This window comes from Carya illinoinensis, chromosome 11 (genome assembly GCF_018687715.1).
Source record: "Carya illinoinensis cultivar Pawnee chromosome 11, C.illinoinensisPawnee_v1, whole genome shotgun sequence".
Classification (NCBI taxonomy): domain Eukaryota; kingdom Viridiplantae; phylum Streptophyta; class Magnoliopsida; order Fagales; family Juglandaceae; genus Carya; species Carya illinoinensis.
In genome coordinates, this window is record NC_056762.1 from 26,704,416 (window position 1) to 26,729,363 (window position 24,948).

The 24,948-nt window shown below is 37.6% G+C and overlaps 2 protein-coding genes across 2 annotated transcripts; one reads left to right on the plus strand and one right to left on the minus strand.

The window, feature by feature from the left end:
* Positions 1-248: 248 nt before the first annotated feature.
* On the minus strand, positions 249-926 carry LOC122282332. The gene has a single exon (XM_043094293.1). It carries the CDS (start codon positions 924-926, stop codon positions 249-251), a length of 678 nt encoding a protein of 225 aa, XP_042950227.1.
* Positions 927-6,438: 5,512 nt separating this feature from the next.
* Positions 6,439-10,713, plus strand: LOC122281011 (phosphatidylglycerophosphate phosphatase PTPMT1-like). Its single transcript, XM_043092197.1, has 6 exons — positions 6,439-7,190; positions 7,964-8,086; positions 8,938-9,031; positions 9,226-9,308; positions 9,389-9,478; positions 10,032-10,713. Exons 1-6 carry the CDS (start codon positions 6,969-6,971, stop codon positions 10,419-10,421), a joined length of 1,002 nt encoding a protein of 333 aa, XP_042948131.1. The 5' UTR covers positions 6,439-6,968; the 3' UTR covers positions 10,422-10,713.
* The last annotated feature ends 14,235 nt before the right edge of the window (positions 10,714-24,948 follow it).

A 24,948-nucleotide genomic window follows, 5' to 3' on the forward strand; every position in this document is an offset into this window, starting at 1 on the left:
ACATTTTAAAGTCCATCCTATGCCACTTAAAAATAATCTCCCATGGATTTATTACCACTATAAAAATAAATTATAAAATAAAATTATATATCTTGCACGTCAGATTCATACCTAATTTAGAGCATTCATTGGCAGAACTGCTAGCTAATAAAAACAAACAAATAAATAAAAAGACTATTCATTATTATTATTATTATTATTATTATTATTATTATTATTATTATTTTAAAGAACCTCATATCTTCATTTCATTCACTATAATCACTTGTTACAGATTTGTCAAAGAATACATGAGAAAACACCTCTTCTAGATAATCTTCCGTCCAAACTAATTCCTCATCTAAACCAATTGCTTTCTTGGCCAGGCTATGTGCCACCTTATTTCCTTCTCTATATATGTGTTGCAACTTCCAAATACTTACACCAGAAAACATACTTCTCAAATCTTCTATTAGTTGTCCATACCAAGCCCAGTTTTCATCTATATTATTTACAGCATTTACTATGGTCAGGGCATCACACTCAAATTCAACATTTATAAACCTCAGCTCAGTACATACATTGACAGCTCGCCACAACTCTTGTAATTCAACAACTATTGGACTGTAAATATTAGTTCTAGGCATACATAAGCATGTAAGGACTTCCCCTTCCTCATCCCTTATCACCACACCAGCTCCTATCTTTAGAGATTTTTTATCAAAAGCTACATCCCAGTTAATTTTCACTATATTTTCTCCAGGCCTCTTCCATTTTACTTCTCTACCACCTGCTATAACTGACAACCTATTAACCTCTCCCACCCTTTGAGCTTCTCTGTATTCCTCCAAGTCTTCAATAGCCTGACTGATCACACTCTTTGGCCCTGTAAATTGTTCTTCAAAAATCAGTTGGTTCCTTCTCAACCAGATTTTTCGCATGGACATCGCTACCATTTCAACTTCCATTTTAGGCAACTTTTGAATTATTCTATTCCATATTTCACATAAGTTTTCATCACTGCAGGACCACTTCCTTAGAGGACTAGCATTTTCTGCTCATACATCCTTGCAGCTTCACAACTCCATATAGCATGGCCCACAGTTTCAACTTCTCTAAAACAGATAGGACATGAGTCATCTTCCACTATCCTTCATTTAGCTATATTCTGTTTAGTAGGAAGACAGTCATCCATTGCTCTCCACATGAAGTTCTTCACCACTACAGGAACTTCCATTTTTCATAAAGCCTTTCATCTACCAATTCCATAATTCCTACTAGAGGACTCCCCTTTGTTTCTGTTTTTCAGTTCCATATCTAAATGATATGCACTCCTTACTGAGAAGATCTCATTATTTGTGTAGCCCCAAATTTGCTTGTCATTGACACCCTTTCTGCTTACAGGAATCAGTTTCACAATATTGGCTTCTTCACTTCCCAACACAGTTTCCAGTACCTCTACTTTCCATTTACCTTCCTTCATCAACTCAGCAACCTTTGCTGCCCTATTAAGAACCTGTACAGGAACTTGAGATGGTCTCCAAGAGGTCCATAAGGGAATCCATTTATCCTTCCAAATGCCTATCTGTTCTCCATTCCCCACCCTCCAAACTACTCCCTCTTTAAGTAATCTCAAAGCACTCCATAAGCTTCTCCACATTACTGAAGGGCACCAACCAAGCTTTGATGACATTAGATCCATTCTTCTAAAATATTTCTCTTTACGAATTGTAGCTGACAAGGATCCAGGATTAGTTAAAGTTCTCCAACATTGCTTGGCTAGCATTGTTGAGTTGAAGCTGTCCATATCCCTAAAGCCTAAACCACCCGAGTATTTAGCAACCCCCATTCTTTCCCAACTCCTCCAATGTGTTTTCCTATCATTTTGTTTGTGACCCCACCAAAACCTTGCCATTAATGAAGATATTTCATTACACAACCTCTTAGGAAGGCGAAAAGCACTCATGTGGTATGTTGGGATAGCTTGAATTACAGCTTTTAAGAGCACCTCTTTTCTAGCTTGAGATAGAAACTGATTTTTCTAGCTGTTTAGTCTTTGCCAAATCCTCTCCTTAATACCTATGAAAGTATTGTATTTCGACCTACCAACCACAGAAGGCAGGCCTAGATACTTTTCACTGTCACTGTATAGTCTTGCCCCAACTACTGCCCTTAATTGCCTCCTCTCCTCCCTTCTTGTATTGCTACTGAAAATTATTGAAGTTTTCTGATCATTTAAACACTGGCCTGAGGCTGCCTCATATATTTTCAACAGCTCCTTCAATCTTCTCCATTCTCTCATATTGACTTTACAAAATAGGATGCAGTCATCTGCAAACATTAGATGGGTTATAGTTGTTGTTCCTCTAGTTATAGTAGTCCCTCTCACCTCCCCCTTCTCTTCATTTTCATTGATCAAACTACTAAGCCCCTCAGCACAAAGTATAAAAAAAAATGGAGACAATAGATCTCCTTGCCTAATCCCCCTTGAAGGCTAAAAACACTCACCAACTCTACCATTAACTAGTGTAGAATATGATACTGTAGAAACAGTTCTCATGATTAATTGCACCCACTGATCACAAAAACCCAGCTTGTTCATCACTTCCTCCAAGTACCTCCACTCTACACGGTCATAGGCTTTGGACATGTCCAATTTGACAGCCATACTCCCCTCCTTACCCTTCTGCCTATTTCTCATTGAGTACAAGAGCTCATAAGCTATTAAAATTTTGTCCAAGATCAATCTTCCCCTAATAAATGCACTTTGTTGGTGAGAAATCACATCAGGCAATACTATTTTCAACCTATTTGCTAATATCTTAGCCATTATCTTGTATAAGACATTACACAAACTTATAGATCTAAATTCTCCAATTGTAACAGGCTCTTTAACCTTGGGAATCAGTGCTATAAGAGTTTGATTAATACTTTTCAAGTCACCTCTTCTTTTCATAAACTCCATCACAGCCAAACACACATCCTCCCCTACTACATGCCAATATTTCTGATAAAACCATCACTTCCCGGGGACTTATAAGGGCTCATTTGGAACACTGCAGCTTTTATCTCCTCTCTTGTAAATTCCTTACTTTGGAATTCATTCATACCCTTACTCACCTTGGCTTTGATAAATTTCGTACCAGCTTGGATCAAATCCATAGTTGGTTCTCCTGATGACAAAACCTCTACAAAATGTTTCTTGAAAGTCTTCTCAATCCCCACCTGGTCCTTCATCATGAAAAAACCTTGTGTTTCTGTCACCATACTGAAACCAGTTTCTTTTAGCCCTCTGTTTCCACTTCACATCCTCTTTTTCTAACAACAAACCAAGTTCCCCTTTTAACCTTTTTATTTCCCCACTTATACTTCCATCCTCTACCTCCTGTAACTCCTTTAGTTTCTGAGTTTTTTCTCTCAACTCCTCTCCCTCTTTTTTGTTTTTAACTCTCCCCCACTTATGCAGGACAACACCACATTTTGTTAAAGCCCTCTTAATTTTTTCTACATAAGAATCTCCCCCTTCATTCATCCTTTACTCCCCTTTTATTACCTCCTCACACTCCACGTCCTTGGTCCAGCAAGCTTCTAACCGAAATATTCTTTTTCTTGGTCCATTTATCCTATTCATAGATAAATGCATCACAATTGGTCTGTGGTCTGAGCACCTAGCAGGTAACACCTCTACCTTCACCTCCTTATACAGCTCATTCCACTTACCATTTGTCAAGCATCTGTCCAACCTTTCCTTTACAAAAGTACCATCCTATGACCATTGCTCCAAGTGTATCTATCTCCACTATAGCCCAAATCAAACAACCCATTCAACATGTGTAACAAATCCCAAAATGACTTCCTCTTGGTTGTTTCAGGATGGCCATAGAAGCCAATGAATAACCACCTCTTTTTCAAATCCACATCTAGCATCCAGGCACTAATATGCCATCTAGAGTAGTTAAGAATCTCTACTTCCATCTCATCATACCATAGTAAAGCCAAACCTCCTGCCTTTCCTATAGGATCCATAATAAAACTCTGTTCACATCCCACTCTCCTTCTAATTCCTTCAATCTTATTTGTAACAATCATGGTCTCAATGAGAAACATGACTTTAGGCCTCTTATCCTTTGCTAGGGAGCAAAGATCCTGAACTGTCTGAGGGTTCCCAAGCCCTTGGCAGTTCCAACATAGGACATTCATTGTAATAGGTGGGGCTGCTTCACAGCCACCACCTCAACATTGTAAGTATCAATCTCCTTTAGCTCTTCTCCCCTCTTTACTCTTTTTGCTTCTATTTCATTTACCTCCCCACATTCTCTTTTCTTCTTAACAATCTGGTCCCCATCAACCCCTTCCTCTTTCTATTTACCCCTTGCCCTTCTTTTACACCTCCTCTCCATTTCCAGAACATTTCCTCTTCCCTCATCCTCACTAATCACCTGTGCACCCCCCAAAATGTTCCTTTCCTCTTGCTCCCTTTCATCCCTCCCTTCATTCCCCCCATCAATTACCTCATCATCCTTTAGAATAATCTTCCCACTCCTCTCTGATGACAATATCTTTTTTCACCTCCACTCCCTTTTTCTCACTCCTCTCCTTCTCCACTTCTTTCTCCTTTTGTTCCTCTCTACTTCCTTTATCTTCTGTATACCCCTTCCACCCCCTAAAATTCCCTCGAGGACCTCCACTGGCTCTAAGCCAAGGACCAAATTGAGTTTTCTTCTCCCCTTCTATAGACGGTGATAGTTTACCCCCTGTACAACCCTCATCCCCATGGATAATACAACCACACTTGGAACACAACTTAGGATGTTTCTCATAAGTGAAAGGAACCCATAGCTTCTTACCTTCCACCTCTATAGTTCTCCCTCTCGCCACAGCCTTTCTCAGATCCATCTCCACCTTCACTCTCAGATAACTCCCCCACATCATCCTTTGGTGCATCCACCTTTTCCACTCTCCCTATAGAATCTCCAATTTCCTTCCCTACATCATACACTATACACGACAGGGGTAAATTGTGCATATGCACCCAAAGAGATACCAGATCAAAATTGATCTATGATGGTTGAGTCATTCCATCAAACGGCTTCAATACAAACATCAAATTATCAAACAACCAAGGGCAACCTTCCAACACACGTCTCTTATCTCTCTCGGTTGCAAAAGTAATTATGAAAATGTTCGTGCAAATCTTAGTGAACACAGGAGGTTTACTTACCTTCTAAATCTTGGACATCGTAGCACTCACCACCTCCTTCACCTTGGTGCGATTTGAACACACCTTTTCTATCAAATTGCACTCTCCTCTGTTCTTCATTTTCATCGAACCTCCAATCCGCATGCTAATGGCCTCATTCTCCTCTTCATTTAGACTCAACCTCTTCCATATGCTCTCCAAATCCTCCATTGTCAACCACTGTACCACAATTGTAGCAACTCCGCACTCACCTTCTACAGTGAAGACTTTGAACTTCTCTTCCTTTCGTGCCCTTAGGCCGTTATAGAGAGAGAAGACTGTTCAACTGTCTAACATTTAATTACTATTCATTATTATTTAAATTTAAATAAAATTTTATAAAAATAATCTTGATAAAAATTTTTTTGAGTCTTCTTCAAGTATGAAAATAATAGTTTTTATATTTTCTCAAACTTCATAATTTTTGCATCCAAAATATAAAGATGTATGTACGTACATACATTAGAAAAAGCCAAAAATCTACTACCGAAAATTTAAAGACTGAAAAATATACAATCCAAAAAATATTTCTTATAAATTGAAGAAATATGAAATTAAATTACTTCTATAGTATATTTCCTTATAATTATAAACAACAAAGTGTATTAATATACATACACATAGGCATATATGCAAGCATCATCGTCATTGCATATCAATATGACCTCCTGAAATAGAATTTTTGGTTCTGAGAGCATTGATATTAGTTTTCTAAATTTCTAGTTAAAACCACCTTACTCAAAGAAGTAATGATACACGTATAATTCTTTTACAACTTATTTTCAAGTAACTAATGAAATCATGTCACTCTAATAAACAGAAAATTTAATATTACAAAACTACCATATATTTCATGGAGAATTGTAAAATAGTTGTAACGTTATCATGTTCGTTACTCGAAATATATATTCCTATTTCCTATGTATTATTTGGTTACGGATGCCACAATGAGAGTTAAGGTAGCAAAATGTTTTACGTGTAAATAAATGTATGCTAATTGATGAATAATTGAATATGAGAATATATTTTGAATGAAATAAGCTAAAAACAATACACGTGATATTAGCTCAATTTTTATTTTGCCCTAATCTATTGAAATAAAGCTCCCGTTTCAACGCTCCACGTGTCATTTACTGGTTGATGTTTACGGAATTTCTGTGACCTTCTTTGTCAGTTTAACTATGCTATCCCACCAATCCCTCTTACGTTATTTTCTATGCCTCTCTCTCTCTCTCTTGGAGTCTATTTTTTCACTACTATTTCTTTCTGTTTCAGAGTTTGTTGAGCAAAAGGTGGAGGAGTAGAATCCATGCCATCCTTTCATCCAAGCATAATCTTTGGGTTAGGTTAGGGTTTCCTCAATCTATACTCACTCCAAAATAAATTTCATTCTTCACGGACTTTTCGTCGTCTCATATCCCACCTCCATCGCCTCCGCCTCGTTCTCTTCGCCCGATCAACCCCTATTTCACAAAATATGGCGATGATCTCTCTCGGAAGCTTGAGTTCCCATATTTTCCCATCAGAATCCTTTCCAATCCTCCACTATCCTCTTTGTTGTAGAAATTCTAGGTTTTCTCTATCACTCCTGTAATTCATTTACAAACTAACAGAAGAAGTTGGGGATTTTCTTTTGAGATGATGGGATGTAAATTAAAGTGATGTGAAGTGTGTATATGTGTTCTGGGTAATTAAGGTTTTCTTTTGGAATACGGTATTGCTGTGATTTATTGTCTTAGCAGGGTAGGCTATGTATATTGAGGAATTAAAGGGAGGGGAGGTGGAAAGCGGGGAAGAAGGGAATTTCTGTGGTGGAGATTTCCATTTCGGCAGCAGAAGCGTTGTCTCTTCCGATGCGAAGCGGGTTTTGATCGGAGCTGGGGCCCGCGCGCTATTCTATCCGACTCTGCTCTACAATGTTATTAGGAATAAGGCTCAGGCCGAGTTCAGGTGGTGGGATAAGGTGGATGAGGTATACTTTCTTTTTCCTTATCATTTGTTCTAGCCGTTATGCACCATGGTGCATATCGTATTTATGCTTGTTGACTGATTTTGGGCTACATGTCGGGGGCTTTCTGCGACTTCTCATTGGAATGAGTTTGCGCTTTAATTTTATGTGGACGTGCTGGTTGAAAGTATTCCCCTTTTAAGATTCTAATCGATTTGATTATTTTGTCTATGTATCTTGTAAACAGATAAGGTTTATCTTATTGGTTCTGTCGGAGTGGGTACTTTTCTCTTTGTTTCTTCTATATCGTTGGACTAATAAAATTTTTATATTTGCTATCTCTTGATTGTTGCATCCATTGCATGTTCAAGTAATATCTTGGATGGGATTTGTTGTTTGTTGTAATAGCTGTGTGTGTGTGCGTATATATATATTTTACTCGTGTAGATTTTCTCATAGGTTCTCTGCTGATTACTTCTGTTTGCGAAATTATATGGTTTTATATGTTCTGTTTGGAGTGTTCAATTGATTTTTCATTTTTCTTTCTTATAGATATTGCTTATGAGTTCCATTACAGTTGGTTTAATATGTTTGTGTCATCCATCACTTCCCGCCTCTGACTTCTTTTCTTGTTTTAATTGTTGAAACTGTATATGTTAAGACCTCTGGTGAAATTAAGTTTTTGGTGTCTTCGGTGCACATTCTTTTTAATTGTATATGAAAATGATATATCTTTTTCTTGGCAGAGAATATTATTGATTTGGTAGGAACTGGAAATCTCATGTGCCTATTTTCAGTTTATACTGTTAGGTGCTGTTCCATTCCCGAATGATGTTCCCCGCCTAAAGGAGCTGGGTGTTTGCGGAGTTGTCACGCTAAATGAGTCCTACGAGACTTTGGTTCCAACATCTCTATATCACGTGAGTGTTTTATCTGGTTCCGTTTGCATCTAGATATCCTTTCTGAAAGTCTGAATGTCAAGATGTCTATTTTTTATTGGTTGTACTCTTGATGGCTGCTTCTTCTTTAGCTTCTATGAGCATTGGATACTTTTGGTTTCTTTGATGCTAGATTAAATGGGCAACTGGAGATGATTTAGTTTTGTGCTCTGGTTTACTTGAGGAAATTTGTGTCAGAACTATTATTTTGACTAATGAACTGTACAAGTTTATGATTGTACAAGTTTTATTACTTAATAGTAAGACATTGGAAATATTAAAGGGGAAAATAACTCCATTTTGTTTATTTCTTATGAATAGCTGTAGAAGTTTTTACAGAACTTTGGCTTTTGGGTTTGTTTGTGAACCCCAAGGTTTTCTTTACATGTATAGGGCATTCCTCAGCCTTAAGTGAGGGCAATGAATAAAACTGGGGTATAATCCTCATCTATAAAAGAAAGGGGGAACTAACTCATCTTTCATCCAAATAAAATCTTGGTCTAGAAAGCATTGTGTGACTACAATATTGATATGGCATTGATATTACAGGGGTTTAATGTCATCAATAAATTTCATTGATTTGCTTTTATGATCTCCTAAATAAGACAAAAAACAATATGGTGGGACCGTAATCAGGGTTTCATTTGGACATCTAATCAACTGACGTACAGGGTCATATATCTCTAAATTGCTTTACCAAGTGATTTTTTTTTTTGGATAAACAGTTCATGCGTGATACTTGTTTGATGGTCATTTTTATTTTTCCCTAATTCGAAGGTTTACATCAAGTTGCCCTATGCCATTGGCGATTTAATTTATTAAAATATTTGTAGGATCATGGCATTGAGCATTTGGTGATACCTACCAGAGACTACTGCTTTGCCCCATCACTGAATGATATGCACCATGCAGTAGACTTCATACATAGTGAGCATTCTTTTTAACCTGATTTTCCTCCTTTCGAGAATGTAAATCATAAGAATTTTCATTTAACAGAAATCTATTTCTTGACACACTTTTTTTTTTTTTTTTTTTTTAATTTTCAACGAGTCATATTTGGTTGTTCCTTCAGGAGGTATTCTATATGGTTATCTGACCTCTCTAATGTCATTTTCATGAAGAAAATGTATCTTGTAGAAGAAGTACATATGTTCACTGTAAAGCTGGACGAGGACGCAGCACAACCATTGTAATATGTTACCTGGTGAGTTCCCCGCAAAAGAAAAGATATTAACTATCCATTGCAAAACTTCCACCTTTCCTTAATATTCCGGTGTTTTAAAGGTGCAACACAAGCAAATGACACCTGATGCCGCATATGATTATGTGAAAGCAATCCGTCCAAGGGTGCTTTTAGCCTCTTCCCAGTGGCAGGTATTTTCATAGTACTTGTACAGGCATATCATCCAATATTAAGTTTGTCATTATCTGCAACTTGGCTTTGGAAATCCTGGAATTCTTGTTTTCTCATTCTGTAGCAAAAGGCTACTTTAACTAACTTTCACTACGTGTGTTGCGTTGTAAATGATTTCCGAGTCATGCAGTGTTAAGCTTCAGTTAGGCAAGTTATTCGAGAGATGTAATTAATTTAATTGTACTTTTGATTGGTTGCCCAAAATGGTTTTACATACACTTATTGTTATGGTTAAAGGTTTAACCAAATTAGCATCCAAAAGCTTTAGGACTGTTGGATACTAATTTGGGATACTAATTTGGTTAAACTTTTAACCCTAAGGATCATAACACTTATCAACAAAAAAAGGTGAAAAAATTGCAGTGACATTCTCTCTCTTTGGGACATTAACTAATGGTGTTCATTGGTACTTGTGAATTGGTGTAATCCAACATCTTCTCTTTCTCCTTTTTTCCTCTCAAAAAATGTCTTTCGCTGATTTTCTAAGCTACTCTATATTGGCTATAATAACAGGCTGTCCAGGAATACTACCATCTTAAGGTGAAAAGAGCTGTTATCTACACCCAAATGACTGATCTTATGATGACAACCCAAGTATCAGCTGCTTCACAAGATCTTGTTGCATTTGATGATGGATCACTAGTTGTTGTTACTGAGTCGGATCTTGAAGGGTATAACTCAAGTCTTGACTCAGGTGCTATGGGAAGTGATATATGGGCAGATTTAAGTGTGGTTTACCGGGTCCGAGTAGCTGGTCAGGCAGCTTTGGCAAGAATCTCATGCCTATGGTTTCGCTGCCGAGCATGCTCGACTACTTCAGGGGATAAGTTGGGCAGTGAGAGCAACTGCTCAATCAGGGCTAATCATATAGGAGGGATTAGTGTGGACATACACGTCTACTGAGAAGAACCTCTGAAATTGCAGAAAAGCCTCAGAAATTGCATTGAAGATGTTTGATAAGTTTTCTGCCATCTTAAATTTTCTTTCTCGTACAGCTAAAGGGAAATAATGTTAATTTTAGGCAGAAATGAAATTGTGGTTTTTTTCCCCCTATAAATTGAGTTGTAAATTCTCTTGAATCAAAATGTAAGAAAGTTGAGTATTATGAGCCCTGTAAATACTGGTAGGATACCCTGGAAGTAGGGCTGCAAAAGAACTTAGTCGAGTTGAATTCAAACAAGGGTATTTTGATTAACATGTTTATTCGTTTAAACTTGACTCTAATTCGATCAAAACTTGAATATTCTTTTTCAAACTCGACTAGTTAATCATTAATGTTGTTCTAATTTGATTTAAGCATGACTCAAAATAAACAAACAACTTTGAGCTCAAGTAACTTAAGCTTTTATTACAACATGGATAAAGGCCTACGAGCCCAGATAACAGGAACTCTAGGTACCTTGGTTCTTTCCCGAATCAATTCCTCTCTTCTTCATTGCTGCCGTCTCCACGCTACTGATGGTTCCCTGGTCACCACCTTCAGCCATGATCGTCGTGTCACAATGCCCTCCCCTTAAAACACCTTGTTCACAAGGTGGGGAAATGTCGTGTTCAGCTTGTGGTAGTTCTCCCAAGTAGCATCCTCATTTCTTTGCCCCCGCCATTTCACCAATAACTCCACCACGGGTTGGTTGTGCATTAGAGGAACTCTTCGGGTTAATACTTTTGTAGGTTCTGGTTGTAGGATTCCATGTTGGTTCATTGGAGGCAGCATCGTGGCAGCCACGACTTGCTCCTCCAAACTCCTCTTCAATTGTGAAACATGAAATACCAGATGCATTTATGATGTCTTCGGTAGCTTCAATCTCTATACTACTTCCCCTACTCGATCTTCCACCCAAAATGGCCCATAAAAACGAGGTGATAACTTCAAGTCCCGACGCTGCGAAATAGACACTTGTCGATAAGGTTGTAACCTTAGATGGACCCAGTCTCCCACGACAAAGGTCTACTCTTTCCTCTTCAAATTAGCATATTTCACCATTCGTTCTTGGGCTCTATTGATGTTATACCAAAGTAACTGTATGATGAGGTTTCTGTATTTGAGCTATGCTTCTCCTTCTTCAGCTTTAGTCATTTTTGGAATGTATGAAATTAGCTTAGTGTGTTGGTAACCATACAAGGCTTCAAAAGGCGTGAGCTTTGTAGATGTGTGTTGAATGGTGTTGTACCACCACTCAGCCAATGGTACCCATTTAACCCAGTCTTTCGGGCAATCCCCCACAATACACCTCAAGCTTTTGTTCACGGCTTCAAATTGGCCGTCTGTCTACAGATATGGTATGTAGTGCTTAACTCTAGTTTGACCCCTTGTGCCTTGAATAGTTCCCTCCAAAAAATACTGGTAAAGGTACTGTCCGATTTGACACAATTGATTGGGCTAAGCCATACAACTTAAATGCATATTTCACAAACAGTTGGCTACTAACTTAGCTGTGTATGGATGCCCTAAAGGCACAAAGTGGCTGTACTTAGTTAAACGATCCATGACCATCCATAAAGTACTGAAACCACTAGCATTTGGTAACCCCTCAATGAAATCCATGGTAATGTAAGTCCATGGTTAAGAGGGCACTAGAAGGGGTTGCAGCAGTCCATTAGGGAAAGTATGGTTAGTTTTCTGTTGTTGACAAATATGACAATTTCTAATAAAAGTTCTCACCTAGACTTTATGTTGGGCCAGTAAAATTCCTTGGTTACCCTATGAATGGTTTTATCCATTCCAGAGTGACCATCCCACGAGCTTCCATGCAAAAATTCCACGAGCCAGTTTTTTAATTTTGAACAGCTAGCAATGTAAACCTTGTTATTGTAATATAACACTCCTTCCCTTACAAAATAATGTCGGGGTGCCTGACCATCTTGACACTTAGACAATATCTTCAGGGCCTTAGGATCACCCGTATGCCCCTCCTTAATCTCTTCCAGCCACTCCACGTTAGGTACTAATAGCAATGCAAATTTCTTCATCCTCCATCTGTCTAGAAAGAACATCTGCTACTCTATTTTTGGCCCCCTTCTTAAACTCCACCACAAAATCATACCCCATCATTTTACTCAACCACTTTTACTGCATTGGAATACCAATCTTCTAGACTAAAAGATACTTTAGACTATGGTGATCAGTTCTCACCACAAAGGATCTGCCTAACAGGTAAGGTCTCCAATTTTGAATAGTTGTGACTAGAGCATACAACTCTTTTTCATAAGTAGACAGGGAGAGAGCCCTACCCTTGAGTGCTTGGCTGAAAAAAAATATGGGCTGGCCCTGTTGCATGAGTGCTATCGGCCTTTCTTACTAATAAAACAGGGGATGAATAAAGACTTTGACTGGGGTGGATTACCCCAGAATTTAAAAGCTCCTTAATGATAATCTCAATCTCATCTTTTGTGTCTTGCCACCAAACATAACCGTTCACCTGCATAGTGTCAAGTGATGTCCGATTATAACGACTCCGATACTTAAGTCAGTAAGGAATCGCATATAATTACTCGAGTATATCAAAATGAGAGTGCTCTTAGGGTTACTTGGTATATGTATATATATACGTGTTAGACTGAGTTGGATCACTACAACAGTTAGATCACGCTCATGTGATACTTACCTCTCGTGATGGTTATCAACTTGGATTTCCCCTAAATGATAAGAGTGATCTGATTGTCGTGGTAGTGTTTATCTGCTTCTGTTGGATGATGGAACACCAGGCTTTCATGAGCTGTTATCTCATGACTTGGGCCTGGTCCATCATAACTTGGGGTTGGGCCGTCGGGTGCACTATTTTGACCATTCAGTTATTCCGCTAATTCCCTTCGCTTCATGGACATGGGGAATTCTTATTTTAATGAAACTATCTTTGCAACTATGACGTCTTGTCTTGAAGTGGTAATTTATTTTTTGTGCTACGAATGACTTCAATTAGGCTTCAGAGTTTTAAATACCTCACTAGCTTTTTTATTGAAATTGTAACTTAGACTAGGCCTAGGCTTTTCAATTAACTTGTTGTTCTTTGCGTTGGAGTAGATGGGACTTTGAGCGTTCTGCAACCATTCTCTCTAACTCTCTCGTTCCTGCCAATTCAGTGACCCTCTTCTTCATAGTTGTGCAATCCTCGGTCTAGTGTGAATCATTTGATGATACTTGCAGTACCGACCACCTGTTCTGGCTTGGTGGGGTTCCTTGTTAGACTCCTCTTTTTCTTGCATATTTAAGTTGCTACGCATTAATCCATGATTATGCTCTGTTCGCTTTTCCTTTCTTTTATCCAGATGACCCAAATTAGGTTACTTGTCGATGTGACTGCTCTTCCGTTCAGCCTTGATTTTCCCTTTTCTTGGATCCACCAAGGCTCGCAACGTGTCTTCAGCATTGAAAAAGTCGTTTGCCCTATCCATGAACTCTCTCAGGGTGGAGGAGTCCTTCTAGCTAGCTCAGCCATGGTGCTGCGCGGCCAGATTGCCCCCAAGAGGGTAGTGAGGGTGATTTTCTCATCTTGATTATCGATTGTTAGCTTCTCTTTGTTAAAATGAGCAAGGTATGCTTTTAGGTTCTTATCTTTTCTCTGTTTAACTATCATAAGGTATGCAGCCGAGCACTTGCGCCTCCTACTAGGCATGAATTGCATCAAAAATTGTTTGGCCAACTCCTTGAAGCTACTTATTGACCTCGACTTGAGGGTTCCAAACCATTCTCTTACAGTTCCCTTCAGAGTTAAAGGAAAAGCTCGACAGGCGATCTCCAGGGAAGCCGTGAAGCGTGATGTGTGCTTTGAAATTTTCCAAATCGTCCATGGGGTCCTTAGACCCATTGTACATCTCTATCTACAGTACTTTAAATTTTGGTGGAAGAGACATGGTTATAATCTTCTCATTGTACGATAGATTAGTCTGGTTTAATAGTCTTTCTACTGAAAAATATCCTCCCGTCTTCATCACTATCTCTTTGTATTTCCTTGCCAAGCTTCGCAATTCATCATGCATCTTCTTTTTCTTGACCTCCTCTTGGTTCAATCCTCCATTATAATACGCTTCCCCCTCACCTTGCTCTCTGTGACTGGGCACGACCGTGTCACTGAGTTCCACATTATTCTGTCTTAACTCTTCGTTATCATTCTTTAAAGTCTCCATGGCGTCCAACGCCATTTTCAGCTTTTCCCTCATTGCTGCTAATCGCGCTTCCATTGCGGTCAGTAAGGTTTCTATGTCGCAATTTGCTAGAGAACGTGTCACGGTTGGCATGTGAGAATCATGTTGACGTCCATTGAGAAATTTTAATTAGAGATAGTAGGATCCCACAAACGGCGCCACTGTAAATAATGTGTCCCACTGCCAAACATAACCGTTCACCTGCACAATGTCAAGTGATGTGCCTGTAACGACTCCTATGCTTAATTCAATAAGGAATCACATATAATTACCCGAGTATATCAAAAAGAGAGTGCCCTTAGGGTTACCTGGTATATGTATATATATAGGTGTTAGATTGAGTTGGATCACTACAATAGTTAGATCACGCTCATGTGATACTTACCTCTCATGATGCTTATCAACTTGGATTACCCATAAATGATAGGAGTGATCTGATTGCCATGATAGTGTTTATTTGCTTCTATTGGATGACAAAACACCAGGCTTTCACGGGTTGTTATCTCGTGACTTGGTACCCTGAAGGGTTTTACTGACACAGGGTGTGTTCCTGACAGTAAGTTGATTGAATGGTCTTGCTCCCTACATGGTGGCAACCCCTTAGGTTCCTAGAAAACATTATGAAACTCGTCCAACATTTTCTGCACATTCTTGGGGCAATTCTGCACACTAGTAATGATTTCTGGTTCATTAATTTGCTGCAGTATTATTCCTTTCTTCTTTAACTTGTTGATTTCACTGCAGGAACTCTCTTCTAGTAGCTGTGTGGACATCATTCCCTGCAACACAACATCCTGCTCATGATGGTTAAATTGCATGGTAAGTCTTTTAAAATTCCATGAGATGGTGCCTAGAGTTTGTAGCCACTGAACACCTAGAACAACATCACACCCCACTAGCTCCAGTAGAAAAAAATCCATAGTGAAAGACTTTTCTTGGATTCTTATCTAAACTCCCTTGCTCCTACCTTCACACAACAACTGCTCACCATTGACCACCCTTACTTTCACTGTGTCTTCCTTGGAAACTGTCAGACGAGACTTCCTTGCTATTGTGGTATCAATGAAATTGTGAGTGCTGCCCGATCAATCAAAATAACTACCCACTGACCAGCCAACTTCCCTTTCACCCTCATAGTCTTTGGGTTATTGGACCCAATCTCAGGTTTTCATGCCTACTTTAGTAAATTCTATGAGTTCTTTTCCTTCCCCTGCTAGATTTACTACACCTTCCTTTACTTTTTTTTTTTTCTTCTTCGTCCTCTACCTCTTCTATAGGAACAATTTGGGACTCTTGCACTTATGCCCCAGATACCACTTGGAATCACAATAATAACATAGCCCTTGCTCCCTCCTTTCCTTATTTGGCCTGAATTAATTTTTGTACAGGCACTATGCCCTTACTAAAATTCTATCCAGATTAGTGTCCACCCCTTTAAAATGGCTAGCTTCCCCCATCCCAGCCGAGGGGTACCTGAAGACTCTTTTACCCATTCTAACAAGTTCCTCTTGAATTCTTGCCAAACTAAAGGCTGTTAAGAGATCAGGTAGGTTTGACATCTTGACTGATAGTCTAATTTCATTCTTTAATCCACTCAAAAAATGGCTTAACTTGTGTGGATCTGACAATCTATGCAACCTATTGGAAAAATTCTCAAACTTCACCTTATACTCCTCTACTGACCCCGTTTGCCTTAGTTTGGTCAAGGCCTCCATAGTCCCATCGTATGTGCTAGGACTGAACCTAATGAGGAAAGCCCTAACAAATCCTTCCCAATCCCTTATGGATCCTAAGATCTCTCTGTCTTGAAATCAAACCATAGCCTTCCCTTCCATGTGAAAGGAGGCCAATCTGAGTTTATGGTTAGATAATGTATTATAGAATAAGAAGAATTGATTGGCTTTATATAGCCAACCTAGGGAGTCATCCCCACGACAAGAAGGAAACTCCAACCTTATTGACCTTGGGATTAACTCACCATTGTTCTACCCCATATCCTCTTGTCTGTGGTGTACTCTTGATGAAGATTCTTCATGTTGCTAATGCCTATAACTCTTCTTTTGCAGTTTTGAAGCCTTTAGCCATGATCGTCATGTCACACCATGAGATTCCGTCGCTGGTGTGATTTCCACACCCAAGCCTCAAGGTTTGCCACCGATCGAAAACCTCCCCGCTCCATGCGACAATCTCTTCCTCTCTCTAGAATTTCATTGCAACCCAAGCTTGATTCGCCACTGTTACTCTCCGCCTGACGCTGAAAACGGTAAGCCTCTCTCTACTTTCTCTCCCTCTGTTTCTCTCTCCCTCAATTCTACCTTACCTTCTCTCTATTTCTCAGTTGATCTCTCCCTGTCTATCGACCATTGCTAATGTTGTCATATGCATTTGCGACCCAGACCCGCCCCCATGTAGCCTCCTTCAGCTGTGCCCAGATCAAGAAGTAAGGAGCCCACCGTCATGTACCCTAGCCTCTATTTTTGGCATTAACTGAAATAGCCACTGCCAAACCCACCTTTGTTCACCAAAATAACAGCCCTGCCACACTATAAGAGACGAAAACCAAACCACCCACAACATCGTGAATCACTATAGTGTAGCCTCTCAATTGGTGGTATAATTTCTATCTCTCTATAGTGAGGATCATTATGTCTAGTTGGAATTGAGAAATTATGAATTTGGGCTTGTGATTAGGATCTAAATAATTATGTGAAGTGTTAGGATTCACTTGTAGCACTGATTATGAAAATTTGTAATTGTGATGTGGTTATGTCCTTTGAAGTGTTGAGATAAAATAATTATGATGCGGTTGATTTGTTATCCAAAGTGTTGAATTTGTAGTTAGTGTTGTGATCGGATGTTGTATACAGTGATGAGACAAGAGTGAATGCCTCAAATGTATGACATTTGAGAAGTTATTATGTGGTATATATTGTCTTAGGTTTACATATTAGTATATGTTCACTGCTTACTGAGTTGTTAATAACTTATCCCTTATCTCCACAATATTTTTAGATGTTTTAAATGTTTCAGCTGAAAATCAATAATAGGAAGCATGGGCAAGACTATGTGAATATAGTGGATTAAGTACAAAGATGGTACTTTGATTATTGAAGAGTTTTATTCAATAGCTTTCTTTTGTTTTGTTGACTTGGTATTTTGGAAGGTTAACATTTATTTTGAGCCTTTGTGAAATCTTAAGAGTAATTATATTGGAGTAGTTGTTTTGAACCAATGAGATTTATGTTTTATAGACTTTGGAGTTGGTTTTTAAATTTGAGATATGATGTTAAGTGTAAGAAAGTAACTCTTTGGAATTGTATGGGGCATTATAGTTTGAGTTAAGATATTTTATAGAGTTTTGGAGAAGGAGAGAGAAAATGTTGAATAAAAATATTATAAAGTTAAAATATTGTTAGAATATAAATTTTTCGTATAATTTTTGTTTTGGTATTTAAAAAAGTTGAATTGTTTTTTGTGTTTTGTTGGGAAGTTTGTGAAAGTTTTTAGAATGATTAGGTAATGATTAGACGACAAATTTAAAAATTTGAAATTGAAAAATATTTGTATTTAAATGGTATTTGAATGTTGAGATGAGATAGATTAAGATCATCTATAAAACCAAACAGGGCCTAAAAGTTGTAGCCATGACAACATTTTTGTTTGCGTAATCTTGAAGATCTACCCTCAAACTATAGCATATGAAGGTAGTCAAAGAAGAGAGGCCATGACCTTTTTTGTATTCTGTACCCAGTCCCGCTTCTAACCGATCGGGCTATTTTTTGAATAATATCAGCCCTCCTTTAATGAGCTACCACATCAGAAATCACACAAAAATGAGAATAGATACAACCACACACAATAGAAAGCTAGGTCACCACGAGCCCCTCCCTTTTGAAACTCATGTCGCCTCTGCATAGTCTTGTTTCATCTCTTCCATCGGAAATTACTGCTTGCTGCCCCTCTCTTTCATCTCTTATGTCTCTTTGCACCACTGCCCAAGAGCAAAGTTAGTTCCCCCGCCACCATCTTAGTTCGACACCGACATATTTCACATCATCTCATCCACATGGATTTCGCACCACCGACCGATGTTCATGTTATACCAGATTAGTTATCTGGGTTTTACAAAGAGCTGTGATATCTTTGTGTTAGCATATTCAACTTCTCACTCCACCACATCAACAAATTAACAAGTTTTTCCCTTAAAACAAGAGAAACATTTACCAAAAAAAAAAAAAAACCGGGGATTCAATCATCCAATTTTATAAGAGAAAATATACAAATCTAAAGACCCACTTGTAAGGTGCTGTAATCTCAACAGTGTCTAAAAATTGGGCTCCTTGTAAGGCAAAAATTGAGCAGATCCCACAATTTTTAGTATATGAAGAAATGTCATTTTCTCTTCCAACATTGGGCATGAAAAATTTCAAGCTTTCTAAAAGAAGAAATTAGTCTTGCTCTATACAAGCTGCGTCTATGAGGATGAAGCCGAAGAGGAAGGTCGAGTGCTCAACTGAAAATCGTAAGGCAAATGCACGTTGATCTAGCATGGATGTGGTGCGGAGCACACGCTGCTCAGTGGGCTTGCTTATAGTGCTATGGTTGGAACCATTATGGCCTTGTATTTCGCATCGGCTTCAGTACTTCGGGACTCCGAGATACGATAGCCTCAACAGGGTCTCAGATCAAGGAATACAAATTGAATTTAGTAAACCCAATTGATTTACAGTCAAACCCAAAAAAAAAATATAGATCGAATTTTCTCTAATAGAAAACTAGTGATTTTTTTTGCCCAAAACAAATGCCGAAAAATCGAGAAATTTCTTTGAATACTGACTAGTGTTTTGGAATCAAAGAATAGTAAATTTTCTTTTTGGAACCAGGAAATTAAATTTTTGTGAGAGATGAAAGATTTTGGAGCAGTCAAAAATGGGAAGAAATAGAGCTTTATGTATAGATTTACAGAAATCGAACGCCTATTAGAGTTCCATCTTACAAGCACACTCTCATAGAGAAAGTCAGCTGCCAAAAAAATCAAGAATCAAAGTTGGCCAAACTTCAGGGCTGAGATGGGTCGAGAGGGGATGAAGAGGGGAAAAGAGATTTCTTTGTTTCATGCGAGATGGGGGCAAGTGGATGAATTTTAGATCGGCTAATATGCAGTCTCACAGAAACTAGGTTGTGAAGTCTACGTGGCAATCATCTATTAGTAGGCTGTTATTTGTGAGTTATTAGCCCAACCGGTTATAAGATATTCTCTTCTATACCTCTCTCCCTCTATCCATAAAAAAACTATATGGCATGGATCAACTTCTCATCTAATAGTTTCACAAATGGAGAGGAAGTTCAAGGAATAAATGTCATGAATTTCAAACCCCAATATATACGAGTGCAAATAATTTATTGCATTGTTTTCGTACTTGAACTTCATGCTTTTGCAACGAGCGATGTTCCTTTGCCGCTTGTAGCTGCCCGTTGCAAGTTACCACTAGACTAAAATCAACTTTTCATTTTTTTCTAATTTTTTTATTCATATTTTTTTTATCATTTTAAAATATTTTCAAAAAATATAAAAAAGATATCAATATACTAATAGTCATTTACTTAACTATTAAGTAAAGAAAAAAATTTTAAAAAAATAAAATACAAGAATGTTAAAATGTGGTGACAAAATAAGGGATCAAAGTAGCATTTTTGCTTAGGGGTGTAACTGGTCCGGTTCAGTCCGGTTTTGGATAAAATTTAGAACCGAATCGGTTTGCACTATTTTTGCATTTTTTAAAACCGATTACGCACAGGTTATTCTCCTAAACAGGTACTCTAGTTTTATTGGATTTAATGTACTATATTATATATCATATAATATGGTATATTATAGTGATAATATATTGTAATGTATTATAATATATATTATAATTGTATTATTAACCGGTGCAAAACTGTAAGTGCACAGTATTGTAGTTTTATAATAAAATGATAAGAAGAGTATCGTCCTCAGGGATTGATACCTTACTTTTGCCAAATACCAAAATTATACTAATCTTGATTTTATCTAGAGGAATCACTAAGATTTTTATAGTTGCAAATTAAACTAAGATTAACTCAAAGAGAAATATGCAAAGGAAATAAAACTGACGTTCAAAAATCAAATTAATGGGAAAGAAAACTTCTAGGAAATCGATTTCACCTAATTCTTCACTCTACTTTTCTCATTCAGCGAATTTAATTTAATTCTTTTTGTCTATTAGCAAATCTCTAATTCATCCAAAAGCCTCTTTCGATAGTCAATTGGAAATTATTCTTGTTTATCAATTCGCACAAGAATATACAAATTAAATAATCAAGAAGCAACAAGACCAATGATTTAATTACTACATAGGTTCATACAAGTCTTTCGATCTCTATACTTACCTATGTTGAAATATTCAAGATCTACCTTATGATTCCCTCTTTCGATAGCAAATCACAAGATTAAATATCATCTAATCAATGGCCAGTTAATTAGAAGTAATAAACTCAGAATAAATCAGATAAACAACGAGAGAATTGCCTTAAATTAGTATAGACAATCAAACATAGTTCAGAACTAGGTTACATCGTTTTCCTAGAATAAATAAAATTTAGCTCATACTAGAAATGGAATTCAACATAAACGAATTCACCATAATTGTTCTGAGAATATTGGAAGAAAATAAATGCTGAAAAATACTCCTCACAGCCGCAACTCGTCTTCAAAAACTCAAGGAAATGATTCAATGCTTTTCTCCTGTCTGTGCTCGTGTATGATTCCAACGTACGTGCAATATATGGAATTCCCTCTCCAAAACAGATGAATTGAATCCTTCTAGCTATGTTTTTCTGTCCCAAAAAGTGTTCTCTAGTCAAAAAGTATGGCCATAGAGTGAAAAATCACTTTTATATGGTGTGACGGCGGAAGACCCTAGATCTGTCAAAATACGATGTTCGCTCGGGCGGGGTGTTGAGCGCACATCGAGCGTTCGACTTTGCCTAATTTCGCTCGAGCGTCAATGTCTCAGCTCGAGCGAACTTTGTTTTCCAGCAACCCGCTCGAGCTCACTGTCGAGCGGCAGTTGAGCGTTTGAATCTGCCTGAATTCGCTGGAACGACCAAAAGCCTCCGCTCGAGCGATCTTGTAAAATCTGCAATACGAAATTTTGCAAGTCATCAAATACCCCCAAACTTACAACTTTGCTTGTCTTCAAACAAAAAGAAAAGCAAATGATAGTTTAGGCAATATCAACTCGACCCCAAAGAGAAGTATCATCACTCACCAAGTTTTTATGAATTTAGATTTCATCACTAGTATTTTACTCTTTTAACATCAAAGATAGCAAGAAAATCAATCAAAAATTTTACAATTTGTCAAGCAAGAGTTAGGCGTTTACTTCAACCTAAAGCTAAGACCTTGAGTGTGTGTGTGATATAGTCAATTTAACCTCAAACCACCTGCAAACTCAAATAAAAGTAGAACAACCAAAATCAGAAGAATTCTCTTAAAACTTAACCCCATAAGTCCAATTTTCAGAAATCCTCTCCACTAATGTAGTCAACACCAAAATTAGAGATCAAAAGGTCTTTAATAAGGTTGTAATGATAGGCCACAGGGTGAGGGTTAAAAAAGAACTGGATATGAAAAATCAAAGCAAACTGGAAAAATACTTAGTGAAAAGAACACTAAAAGAGATACCCACATGATTCAAATCATAGCTCTTTCTTGACAATATGCTCATACTTGTGGCATTATTGTTGCTATAATCACTGAAGCAATACCAACAATTCCTTTAACAAAATCTGAGGTGATACATACTCCGCTTAGTGACTTCTTTTTCTTTTATTTTTCTCTCTCTTTTTTTTTTCTCTTTTTTTTTCACTATCTTTCTTCTTCTCCTTTGATCAAACAGAGCAAATATAATACAGTTCATCATGAAACAAATTTTCTCTTTTTAATGTAACTCTCCACCAAATTATTTTCTCAAACTATCAAAGGTAGATTCATTGTTTTTCAGGTTTAGAGCGTGTATGGTTTATGTAGTTCAAAGAATGAATAAAGGCTTATGAAGGCTCAAGGGAGTTGACTATGGAAACACACCATGTAATGATGGCATGATATTTAGGACGGCTGGGAAAGCTTTTTGATTATGCCAAAGAAATGTCTAGATCATTTCTTTAATATTTGGTCTCAACTAGGATTTCGCCTCAAGGACCCATCAACGGATTCTAGAGCAAAGCAAAATCGAACTTCCCTCTTTCAATTAATTCAACTTCTTCTCTTCATAAGCAAAATGGAATAAGAGAAAAACGACTATGTGCTCAATTATGTTCAAGGTCAAAGATTTAAACCAAAGTACCCACAAAACTCCACTTGACATAAAAGAAATTTTTGAAATTTTTTCTCAAAACCATCTTCAATCACAAATTTCAGAGTCATAGAGAATTAAATCTTACTCCAATGCATGCTTGGTAAGAGAATCAGAGAACCCATCAACAACTCAAGACTTAGAAAACAAGAGGATCAAATGACTATAGGAGTTTAAACCCTCAAACTTAAACTAAACAATGTCCTCATTGTAATGCAAAAGTAAAAAGGATTGAAGAAATAAAAGGAACTTCCTTGGTTTCATGATGAATCTTCCGTAGTTTAAAAATTTTCAGCTCTTTATTCATGCTAAATAAACCTGCATAAAAAACCAAATTATTAAAACTAAATAAATAAAGATAATAAAATAAATGAAAGAATGAAAGATAGATCTATGGGTTGCCTCCCATAAGCGCTTGTTTTAAAGTCTACAGCCAGACTTTTCAATTTTCATCAATTAGGATATCCAAGATGAATAAATGCATAGTTCCTTTCCACTTGTTCTCCATAGTAGTGCTTCAATCTCTAACCATTAACTCTGAAAATATTCTCTGTCTTGTCCTTCAAATCTACTGCTCCAAAAGAGAAAACTTCATGAATTGTATAAGGACCTGTCCATCTTGATTTTAACTTTCCTGGGAAGAGTTTGAGTCGTGAATTGAAAAGTAAAACTTGTTGTCCTGGAGCAAACTCTCGCCTAAGAATCTGTTTGTCATGCCACTTCTTCGTCCTTTCTTTATAGATATTTGCATTTTCATATGCATCATTCTGGAACTCTTCCATTTCATTCAATTGAAGAAGTCGGTTTTCACCTGATGCCTTCAAATCAAAGTTAAACTTTTTTACAGCCCAATAAGCTCTATGCTCCAACTCCACAGGAAGATGACATGCCTTTCCAAACACTAATCGGTATGGAGACATCCCGATAGGTGTTTTAAAGGCTGTACAGTATGCCCACAAAGCATCATCAAGCTTCTTCGCTCAATCATTTCTATTGGTTTTGACCGTCTTTTCAAGGATGTTCTTGATTTCTCTATTTGAAATTTCAGCTTGGCCATTAGTTTGAGGATGGTAAGCAAGTGCTATCTTGTGCTTTACACCATATTTAGAAAGAAGATTATTAAAAAACTTGTTGTAAAAGTGAGTCCCTTCATCACTAATAATAACTCGTGGAGTGCCAAATCTTGTGAATATATTCTTGTGCAGAAATTTGAGCACTACCTTTGGATCATTTGTTGTTGTAGCAATTGCTTCCACCCATTTTGACAGATAGTCAACTGCTAATAAGATATAAGCAAAACCAAAAGAAGGAGGAAAAGGCCCCATAAAATCTATTCCCCAAAAATCAAACAACTCAACTTCTAAGATACCTTTCAGTGGTGACTCATGACGCCTTGAAATATTCCCCATACGTTGGCACCGGTCACAAGTTTTCACCAAAGTGTAACTATCACGAAAAATAGAAGGCCAAAAGAATCCACTTTGAAGTACCTTAGCTGCTGTACGGGTAGCTCCAAAGTGTCCTCCATATGATGATGAATGGCAATGATGGAGGATGTCTTTCATCTCTTCTTCTGGCACACATCTTCTAATGATTTGATCAGGGCATCTTTTAAACAACAAAGGCTCATCCTAAAGATAATAATTCACATCATACAAAAACTTCTTACGTTGATGGTAAGTAAGATCAGGTGGTAAAACTTTACAAGCTAGGTAGTTAACAATATCAGCATACCATGGAAGCTTGATCTCACATGCAAACAACTGCTCATTAGGGAATGCCTCTTGGACCACTGAATCTGTTTTTTCTTCCTCTTGCTCTAACCGAGAGAGATGATCAGCCACTAAATTTTCACTTCCTTTGTTGTCTCGAATCTCCAAATCAAATTCTTGAAGAATGAGGATCCAACG